Source organism: Ovis canadensis, chromosome 17, assembly GCF_042477335.2.
Source record: "Ovis canadensis isolate MfBH-ARS-UI-01 breed Bighorn chromosome 17, ARS-UI_OviCan_v2, whole genome shotgun sequence".
Lineage (NCBI taxonomy): Eukaryota > Metazoa > Chordata > Mammalia > Artiodactyla > Bovidae > Ovis > Ovis canadensis.
Genome location: NC_091261.1, coordinates 23463367 through 23474707, shown reverse-complemented (window position 1 = coordinate 23474707; position 11341 = coordinate 23463367). Strand labels below are relative to the sequence as shown.

Sequence of the window (11341 nt, the reverse complement as noted above, 5' to 3'; positions counted from 1 at the left end):
TACTTACTTTGTTACGTAATTTCACTCCCTCATTGGTATTTCGTGTACATATGTGAAAAGCCTTGAACCCCAGTGTCTGGTGAGTTATGAGTACCACGTGGTTCTGAAGAGAGTTCTGGGTTGGAGAGTCAGAAAGGACTACAAAAGAGGAGGCAGCTGCCAGGAAAATAGAACCTATAAAGATGGTAAGATAATCCTTGTGAACCAGAAGACAGGTCAGGTCACATATATCAGCGTGGGCACCCAAGAGCTTGGTGAGAGGGAAGGATACAGGCAAAAGTGTGGTGAACTTTCAGTGCCTCCAAGATTTAAGGTGGAAGTTTTTACATGGTCTGAGTAGGAATAAATGAGAAAACAAAACCAGCTAGAGAAACAGGTTTGTCAAATAATCGGTTCAGCAGCTTACAGTTCTTTAATTTTCATCTTATTATTACTCACCAGTACCTCCTCCTCTGCCTAATTGGTAGGGTAAGCCGTGTGCTCAGCTGCAGCTGGTGGATCATAATTGGGCTAAGGCCATGACAGTCCTCTTCCTACATCCCTGTTGCTTGCAGCTCAGCATGCCATGTTGACCAGTTCTAGCCAATAAGCTGAAAGAAGCCTCTTGAGAGTTTCTGGAAGCCCTTTTGCTTTCCTAACAAAAAGAGATATGTATCTGGCACACTTTTTTGTGGCTGTGTTGTGCCCACAAGGTGACAAAAGGGAAATGCTTAGAAAGTCACAAGGATGCTAGCCCTGCCGTCAAACACCACACAATGCCAGCAGCCACATTCCTTCCAGATTTCTTAGGAAAACAAATCCCTGTTTAAGCTGATAAAACTCATGGATTTCTCTTGAGGTTAAGAACCTTGGCTCTGAGGTCTCTTCAAAGGCTTCCCATTTACTTGTGCCAGACCAGCTCAGAACCACTTTTCATCTTAGCTTGCAGATTCCTGGACATCAAACCTAACTAAACAAGTATGACTACAGTCAGTGGGGTTTTGTTTTTTGCTTAAGAATCTGGAAACCAGGCAAGGAGAGGCTTGTCTGTAGGAAATGTTTAGTTACCACTATTGCCCCTCTGACCAGGGTGCTCCTGGTGGTGGTGGTGTAGTTGCTCAGTCGTGTCTCACTCCTGCGACCCCATGGACTGTAGTATCCGGCCAGGCTCTTCTGTCCATGGAATTCTCCAGGCAGGAACACTGGAGTGGGCTGCCATCTCCTTCTCCAGGGGTGCTCCTGATGCGAATGCAAACGTAGGAGTCCCAGCTTCCAACGGCACATGCCTAAAGTCTGCCTCCCATATCTATTCATCTTCACCTAATGAGACGGGCAACCACGCACATCTATCCCCTCGTGGAGCAGAGCCTTGTGTCATTTCATGTCTAACTCTGGTTTCTAGTCTCCATTTTTGGCCCCCGATTTCTGAACATATAAAAGTATAAAGGACTAAGTTATACCACTAGTAAGAGGCATATCCCCTAGGTAAGTACTAAAAACAGCATTACTTTCTTAGCCTAGCTGAAGGCATTTAATCCAAAGCCAAATTTTTCATTTTTAAAAAACTAGCTTACTACAAAGATTTTTGTTATTGAAATCAGTTAATAATTCCCTAGTTCAGTATTTCAGTAATTTCCTAGTTCAACATTCGAAGAGAGATGAGGCCTAAAACCCACACTGTTTACTATACTTAACATCCCTAAGATTTTTTCTAAATGTGAAAAATAAAATGTGATCCTAGTAGTGACACATATTTTAAAAGTCGATTTTTTAAAAAAATAAAATTTTATTTTTAAGCTCCAGTTTCTCTAATGAACTCAAAGGATCAATCTAAAAAAATTGACATTCATACCAACATCTGTAGCTTGATGATTCTGAGGAGTGCATGGTTCACTTTTGGTAGAGCTTATAAATTAGTTAAGGTCTGTGAAGGGAAATTGTACTTCTTCTTTTGCAGTTTATTCACATTCTTGTATCATTCCCTAGAACTGCACTTAATTCAGTTAGGAGAAAAGTAGAAACTTAGGCTTAAAAGTATTTAAGTATACTGGCTACATTTTCAAATAAAACTTTCAAACAATGCTTTATCTAACTTAAAAATTCATTTAATCTATAAATTATTCTCAGATATTCTATACATTCCCATTTCATTTAATGACTGCTGAGAAAGAGAATAGGACTAGCTCTCAAACCACTTGGGGCTAGGTTCAAAACTAAATTCTACCACCTACTAGTCGCATGACCCCAGCTTTATTATGTATGTAATGTAAGGAAAAGAACAGTACTTACCCCCACAGATTATAAATCCCATGTGGTGTTTAATTGCACGTTACTATTTTCTGCATGGAAACTCTTAAGAATTCCACTTAAATTCTCCTAAGATTTATATGCTATATTATATATTACTGGTTAAAACCCTAGAGCCAAAGAATCACAAGTGGAATCGAGAGACAAAATTTAATATATGCACACGGTTTTATATATAATGCAGCATCACACCATGTAGGGCATTTACTCTTATTTTATACATTCAGATATGTTTGAAACACTTCTTAAGGCTACAAAACAGAACATAGAAAAATAAACAGGAATATATTCAACACTTACAAAAAGTGATATGATAAAGAATATAAAGTACTATTTTCCTTTCAACACTTCAAAAGATGTATATATACTTTTTTTTACAAGTAACATCACAAATAATCACATCTTCACATGCTTTAAGTATTATTTGTACTCAGTGTAAGGCTATTATCATTTTTCATACATAAATTTTTTTCTAGCTCTGTAACAATGCAATTTTTTATCCATTCAAGTAAATTCAACCCCAAAGTTGCTGTTTCCCAGCATTAAGACATGCACCCACCCCTCTTGTAGGATTTTCTAAACTTTGTATTTCAGGGGAGAAAAAAACCTAAATTAGTGGTAATTCCCAGTTAGTGAGAGAGTAACTGGCTTACACTAACAGCAAAACCTTAGTTCTTTGAAACTAACATACTGGAACTGAGCCATTATTAAGATCTGAAACAACACAATAGCATTTAGACGTTAAATAGGAAGCAAAATACAGTAAACAGAAATAGTGTAGCCAAATATGCATTCTTTTCAGCTACACTAAAATGGACCTTGCTTAGTACCCATAAGTGAAAGACTAAGGTAAAATAAACGAGGCATAAATAAATATTGCTAGTTCTAGGATGGCTGAATGTTTTCTAAACCAGAAATGGTTAGAAAGGAACTATATTGCACCAAGTCAATCATAAGCAAGTTTGCAGTTCACAGGCATTATTCCACCTTGAGTCACAAAGGAAACACACTGCAAGAATATAGAGCTGGCATCAAATAGGATGACATATCAGTAGGGAAAACCCACACCAGCCAGGCCCCAGCAGGGTCTGAGCTTGGGTCAGCCGTGACAACGCACACACAGGATAACAGGGAACAACAGGATGAGGACTGCCCAGATGCTAGCGTTCTGCCGCCAAGGGGTATGTGGAACAAGAACTGAAGATCTATCTGAGAGGAAATGAAGAGAAGAAATATACACAATACTAAAAGGAAAGGGGCTGGAATCAAGTTTAGCAAAAGCCAACAAAAATGAGAAGTGAGCTTTGGTCATGCTAAATGTTTGTTCTTCAAAATGTGTATGATCATTAAGAGAGTAAGTCATAATTTCCAACTCAAAGTACAAATGATTCTCATTTCTAAGCTTTTGCTTTTCTCTGAAACATTTTTATCTCATGTCAACATACTATATAACTCAGTTAAAATGGAGGAGGACAAAGCTTGCTTGGCCCTAGTTTGACCTCAGCATAAGGCAAACCCCTGGACTGATACGCTGAAAACAAACCGAAAGGGAAAACAAAACAGACCTTCCTGCAAAGACTGATCATTTTAAAGCCTAATAATCAGAAGTCAGAGTTCTTTCTTCTTATTCCAGAGGTCACTGACTCAAGTACCAACTGCTCCGAGTTCTCCTTCAGCAGTCTCCACCACGTCCTGGAGGGAAGTATGGGAAAACAGGAAGCAACTCGGCATTTCCTTCAGGAACTATAGAGTGTTCTGTTACTCAACTGAGGTAAGACAGAGTAACAGCGAAGAAACAAAACAGTATTCTCTCCTATCCAATTTTAAAACACTTCCAGAAGAAACGGAGATCAAATCCCAGTCAAGAAAACCAAGGACACAGGAAAAGAATGAATTTTTTTTTTTTTTTTTTTTGGACTCCTGAGATCAAACATACACTGCTGAACTTTTAAATCTTGTCACTACACCTAATATAATTTGCATTAAAATGATCAGGTAAGCTAATCTTACATATAAAAGCATGAGCTGAAAGTGGAGGACCCTCTCATCTTCTCATTCCATAACAACTACTGATGGTGACTAAGAAAAAAATTCTTAAGCAGTACCTTCCCCAGTTATCTGGCTTAGGTGACAACAGAAATTCCTTTCAACAGGTTCTCTCAAGAATCTTTTTCTTTTCCACACAATCCCAGTCTACAAATTTCTACCTAGCACCATCATAATAAAATGTTACCTTCCAAAGTGCTCTCTAAAATCCTATGTTACAAAACATCTACACACTAATCACTACTCAAATCAGCAGTTACACAGACATCAGGTAATTAAAACAAAGAGGTAAATAACCATTACAGTACAGCGGAGATTCACTGAGCCGAGCTGGCATCCAAACATTCCCGTAGGTTAGCAGAGAACCCAGAAAACTCATCTGCTTCAGTTTGTCAAATTCAAGTGAATTGTATTTGCTTTTAAAGGAATTTGCTTAAAAAAAAAACTACTTTTGGCTAGGTGTACTACACATGGCATGCAAAGAGAAATTACTACATTATTTGCATAGCACTCAAACTTCCTGATCAAAGGAGAACATAAAAAAGGTTAGAATTTCACATTGATATGTACAAATAAGAAATACAAGCTACAGCAATTTTTTTACACAGTAACATAGATGAATGAATGCTGTGCTAATTCAGAGGATCGAATCTCCTTCAAAAGGGACAGAGTGCAACGCGCAGAGGGAAGTTCTAAATGAATACTGCAGAGACCGGAAGGAAGCAGGGTCAGAGACACGCTACCAAAGGGGCATCAAGCGACTCGATGCAAAGCAAATCCACAGTCTAGCAGCACCCTCTAGAAAAGGGACTCGCAGTCACCATCATCCTTTTTTGCACAACAGTTCCAGCCGAGACAAACTGAACATGCAAGTATCGAGTGGCACACGTAAATGGGTGGTGCAAAAGAGGAAGACCAAACACAGTAACTCTACAGAAACCTGTCAGGCTAAAAATTTTTTAACATTTCTTCTCACAAAATACTTAAATCTGTCAGTGCATTAGTGTTAAAGTGGCATTAAAAAACTTCTGCAGTTTTAACAGATGCAGATTATTTTCAAAATGCATAGCATCGACATTTCTTTCGAGTAGGCACCATGATATTTACACCAGTGCTAAGAATTCTTGGTGGGAACAGCCATTTCATTAGATTTCCTATGATTTCTTAAACATCTATTCTTGTATGCAATCTCAAGTTCAACAAATACTCACCAAAATTCAAAAATATACCCTATGAATATTAAAAGAACTATATACAACATTTCTAAGACACAGGTTAATAGGCTGCCTTATGTGTAATATTAAAGAGAAGACATCATTCAAGTTTGACAGATATTGAGATGAAAGGCCTTTGGGTTGGAAGCGTTTCAAAAGACAACAGTGTTTTAGGCTAAGACCTGTTTGAGCCCAGTTTATGACTAAGGCATTGCATAATAAAATATACGTTTCTATTTGGTGCGATGTTATGTTTTGGAATCTATAGTGTGTCGAATGGTGTATTTGTCACTTTAGTAAACACTACAAAGCACACATTTCCAACATCTGAAATTAAACTTATATAAGGAAAAACAGAAATCAAACACTAAATCTATAATGGTTCATATTAAGCTGTTTATAAAAAATACTTTAACAAACTTATTTCCTACTTTTTATAGGGGCAGTCACCCGATAAATAGACAGGTTTTGTACGCAGAAAAATGGCAACACCAGGAATTCACCTGCCCCCGTGAACACATATCCAAAATCTCCTGTCCAGAATGAGCATGAAGGTAAAGGGGAGGGGTGGAGAGAGCTCCAATTTGGGTTTTTATTGGTTTTTGTTGTTTTGTTTAAAGCCTTCAGAGACCTCCCAGCTAAGCCAGGGCTTCCGCCCTAAGCAGCAACGGCGTCAGGTGTGCTGCCCCCGATGGCCCTCCCCCGTCCCCGACCTCCTGCTGTCCCCCCGGTAGGGCCGGCCGCGGGCGTTCCGGTGGTACTGGTAACCCTCGTCACGGCTCCTACTCGGCTGCCCCTTCCAGGACTCCTCGCCTCGCACGTGCGGGTACCCGCCGCGGCCCGAGTAGCCCCAGTCGCTCTTGTACTTCCTGCCCCCGAAAGTCTGGTTATAGAACTGCTTGGACCGACCGCTCCTCAGAATGTGAGACACCTCGTTTTCATCCTCTGAGCTCTCTTCTTTTGGTCTCTGCACCCTGCTGTCCACAGAGTTGGCCCCGCTGACCACATCAGCAGCAGTCTTGGGCTCTTTCCCTTTTTCTGGTTTTTCTTTCAGGCTTGGAATGGTCCTTTTGGGCTCAGCGGGCCCAGCTTCCCTCTCTCTGTTCAGAAGCGGAGCAGGAACATGCGCCTCGCCCTCGGCTGCAGGAGGGCCGGGAGCCGGGGCCGGCTCCACCTTCGGCGTCTGCGAGGAGCGCTCAGCCCGGCCATCCGACTTGCTCGCGCTAGCTTCAGGGGGAGCATGGGGGTCCTCGCCCCCGGCCTCGGGAAACTCCTCTGCTGCTGACACAGAAGCGCACTCTTTAGAGAGATCCAGGTTTTCCAGGGGCAGATCCAATTCTCCTTTCTCATCAGAGGGCAGAACGATATTCTGCCTCATGACTGGATTCTCGATGAATCCCTGAAAAGGGTACCCATACCAAACGTGAGGGAAGAAAGGTGGTGCGATGGGGACCGGGCCTAGGAACGGGTTCGGGCCAAAGGACGGCTGCGGGAACATGTTCTTGCCACTTAGCGACTCCTCATAGTCGGCGTGAAGGAGCTGCCCCGCATTCTCTGACTCTAGGTCCGCCTGGTAGGACAGCTGTCCGTGACTGTCAGACACCTGAGACGGAGGGATGACCAGGGGTGAAGGAAACGCGGGCGGGCCCATCTCTGCCTGTGGCATCTGGCCATTCACGCTGCCCTCCGGCTCCATGGGGAAGTGAGCATCTGAACACGTACAGTCACTCTCGTTCTGAGCAGAAGGAGCTTCTTGGAACCACGGGTTTTGAGGATACATAGGGACAGGGACCTTTGGGTACATCCTGCAGGCTGCCAGGTAGGCCTGGTGCAGAGGGTACAGGTAAGAGTGTGGGGCCCACATAGGACAACTATATGCCTAAAAGAGACACACACACACACAAAAAAACAGTAAGATAAACTACATGGCAGGTGGTTTGGAGGGGGAGAAGTTTGAGTGGGCTCAAGGTAAGTTTCTCGCGTCTGCAAAGACCAAAGACGAGACCCCTCTGACACACAGCAGGCAGAGGAATCACCAAATTAAGTCACTGCCAAGACTGCATTCCTTGTTCCTAGCCTGAAACCAACTCACAGCCCTGATACAGATGCTTGACCGGAGACAGTAATGAGCCTACCCACAGACCATTGTGATCAATAATTCCACCCTACAGATCTAACTGCACAGAAGGAGTCTGCGGTGACAGAGATCTCAGAAACCACCAGCAGCAATCAAGCCTCCAACTTGCAACACCTCAATCACTGGCTGTTTGGGATGACCTCCACTCATGTTCTGGCCCTACCACTAACTCAGTATGTGACCCCATTAGCCAACTAGCTACCTAGACTGGACAGGTTCTATCATTAAAAACGCTGGTACAGAAGTAGGTGATCCCCAACATTTGGACTCCATGGTTACAGGTACCCCCAGAGCAATCCAACTGCAAGGATTAAATTTAGACCTCTGCTGCTAAGTTGCTAAGTCACGCCAGTCATGTCCGACTCTGTGCGACCCCGCAGACGGCAGCCCATCAGGCTCCCGTCCCTGGGACCCTCCAGGCAAGAACACTGGAGTGGGCTGCCATTTCCTTCTCCAGTGCACGAAAGTGAAAAGTGAAAGTGAAGTCGCTCAGTCATGTCCAACTCTTTGCGACCCCATGGACTACAGCCCACCAGGCTCCTCCGTCCATGGGATTTTCCAGGCAAGAGTACTGGACTGGGCTGCCACTGCCCTCTCCAGACCTCTAGTCAAGTAAGGCTAAATAATGAAATGAAATATTCCAAATTGTTGCCCCGCAAAAGGTTCAGCCCAAACAACAAAACAAAGAAAAATTTACCAGATTACTGGCTAATCAATCAATTAGCTGTACAGCCAACATTAACTAGAGAAATATAAACTAGGCAATGAATGTAGCAGATGAAGAAATTGATCAAGTCTGTTTTTATGAACTGTCTGTAGGCCATGGTAGCACTTGATGTTCTAACCATCCAGAACCCACAGAAACGAATCCAGACAGGAGACAACACAGCGCTGACAAGAACAGAGCTCTCCAGCTCTTTCTGAGACGAGCCACCTCCAGGCTGGTCACCTCCGGCAGGAACCTCTGCTCTGCCAGGGAGCCCTGCCTTCCACGGCTGGCTTCCTCTCAGCCTTTCAACAACTGAGTCAGGGAAGAAGAGCCCCACCCCGTTCCATAAACGCCAAGAGGCAGGCTCCAACACACTCCAGAATTCGCCCAGGGCCCAAAGTGCAGACCTCTCACCTAACTCAAGAAGCACTTCCGCTAGGCTGGTTCCCAAACACACCACAGGGTTAAATCACTGTCAATTACAAGGAAAAGCAGGCAATTGGTGGAGCCTCAATCACCACAAAAAACAAACTGTAAGGCATTAAAAATGCTAGTTCTTAAAATAATAAGATTAAGTAAGCCTTAGGTTATTGACCAACAGGTTAGAATTAGTAATTTAAAACAGTATTAAAACAAAAGGTTTATTTTTTAAGTTATTTTAACTTAAAATAACTTTAAAATAATAAAATGTAAATACCTTTACACCAAGATTGAAGAAGAATCGAAGAATGTTCTTATCTGAAAATAAGTAACATCAACACTAAAATTATACATTCACAAAAAGCTTTTTCTCATTATCCTCAAATGATACATAGTTCTAAGGACAATTTTGCCTACTTGAACTGTTTTCTCTCACCTGTAATACAAAACATGGATTAAAAATTATAACCAAAACCAGGCTCCATTACTATAGGGTGATTCCGGGTTCAACACACTTTTTCTACTCTAACATGCAAGTCCCAACATGGCTTAAACTGAGATTTTTCGTGTCCGACTCTCTGCGACCCCATGGACTGTAGCCTATCAGGCTCCTCCATCCATGGGATTTTCTAGGCAAGAGTGCTGGAGTGGATTGCCATCTCCTTCTCCAGGGGAATCTTCCTGAGCCAGGAATCGAACCCGGGTCTCCCGCATTGAAGGCAGACACTTTGCCGTCTGAGCCACCAGGGAAGCCCTGACTAAAAGCAAATCTGTACAAAGAAAGCCCACATGTTCACTGCATTTTTTTTTTTCAACTTCTCTGTGGGGTTTAAAACATCATGAAATAAAAATGTTGGGGGATAAGAGTAAAAATCAACATAAAACTCATCAACTAGATTAGTAGCATAAGAGTAGCTCGGGTATTCATTTAACATTAGCCAGTTACCCACAGACTCAAACATCAAACCGCTAATAAAATTATCTACAACTATCCAGGTAAAGAGCAGTCACTGCATTACTCTTTCAGTTTTGCTGATAGGAAAGTTCACAAACACAAACTAAAATCTCTTTAGAAAACAGGACAAATTTAAAAGGAATTCCTTTAAAATATACATACATATACATATATACATGATTGCATGCAGCACTATAATGACAGCTATTATGTGTTATACTCGTTTCTTATAATCGTTTCATGGACATGAAAAGAGTAGTTCCAAACACCAAACCACTGATATGAAAAACAGTAATGTTTAGTTGTCTGGTTAGTAACACTATTAAGACTTAATTCAAAATACATTCAGGCTTTTTGCAAACATGATGGGGGATGCTGCAGTTACTAGACGTATAAAAACATATCCCATCATAGAGAAGCTGAAACAAGAGTGGGTGATAGACAGACAGCCGCACCTCTGCTGTCCTCCCCAAGCAAGTCTTCCCCAAGCAAGTCCTCCAGCTTACTCAGCAACCTGACCTCTGCCCTCTACCTACAGTTCTCACTGAACTCACAGCAGTATTTCGTAAATAAAGTTAACCTGAACTTGGGAGGAGGCACTCACCTTTAGGCAGGTCCTCCCCTGTGTGACACAGTGAGTAAGGTGGTGCGATGGCTCGATCTCCCTTTTCGTTACAAGGAAACCCAGGATACAGTGGGTCCTGGTAAAGGCTCAATGTCTGAGGCAAAGGCATCAAGGGCTGGTTCACGGCCTGTATTGACACAGGAACTGGAGAGGGTGTCAAATGAGCTTGGGACACAGCAGAATCAGGTCCGGTAGTCAGAGTCTGTGTCACTGACAAGACAGGAATTTGGGCAGGGACACCTACAAAAGAAAGGGAAAGGAATCAAAAGCTATGAAGAGGTAAAAGATAATTCTCCTTTGCAAATAAAAGGTAATGTTAGGCTAAAAGGAAAGGAATGCTGTATCATTACACAGCTGGGAAAACAGCATGCGCTTAAGCAATCTAAAGAAGTACTTATGTCAACCAAGCACCCTCCCGGCCATGCAGGAGGAAATGAGGCCAAAAAACCAGCTCTGAGCCAGTAACAGCTCTTACAGACACATGTAAGACACACAGCCTGTGTCTTGTGGGGCCATAAAGAGCTGAAGGGGTTGCAGCGGACTGAAAACAACACTGCCAGCGCCGGGCAACCAGAGCTCACAGGCCTTGCTCCCAAGACCGTTGAGGGCGGTTCTTCAATGAGCACCACGTGAACCCAGCCCTCCACCACGGGAAACAGAGCAGTATGGAGGATCACAGAAAGTTCTGAGGCTCCGTGCACCTGATCCCGCTCTGAGGTCAAGCTCACACTCAAGAATGTCAAGATTTGGAGGACTTTTGCTGCTTGGTTCCATCAACTTTTAAAATTTTTATCTAACCTGTTGGTCCAAACGTTGTAGGTTCGCTCGGCCAGGCGGGCACAGTGGCTGGTAAGGAAGGCACCGCAGGAGTTAGATGTACCTCTGGAGAAACTAGAAGGGGAGCTGGATTTGACAGAGACACATGTTCTGCTGGCTTCTTCAAGAAGAA

General features: G+C 42.8%; 1 protein-coding gene across 1 annotated transcript in view; it reads right to left on the bottom strand.

The window, feature by feature from the left end:
• Positions 1-2422: 2422 nt before the first annotated feature.
• Positions 2423-11341, bottom strand: part of OTUD4 (OTU deubiquitinase 4) — a 42912-nt gene continuing 33993 nt past the window's right edge. The window contains exons 18-21 of the mRNA XM_069556779.1: positions 11191-11329; positions 10372-10632; positions 9090-9130; positions 2423-7425 (exon numbers count right to left, since the gene is read on the bottom strand). Of these exons, the coding sequence (XP_069412880.1) occupies positions 6220-7425; positions 9090-9130; positions 10372-10632; positions 11191-11329 (1647 nt within the window). The 3' untranslated portion in view covers positions 2423-6219. The remainder of the gene's footprint in view (positions 7426-9089; positions 9131-10371; positions 10633-11190; positions 11330-11341) is intronic.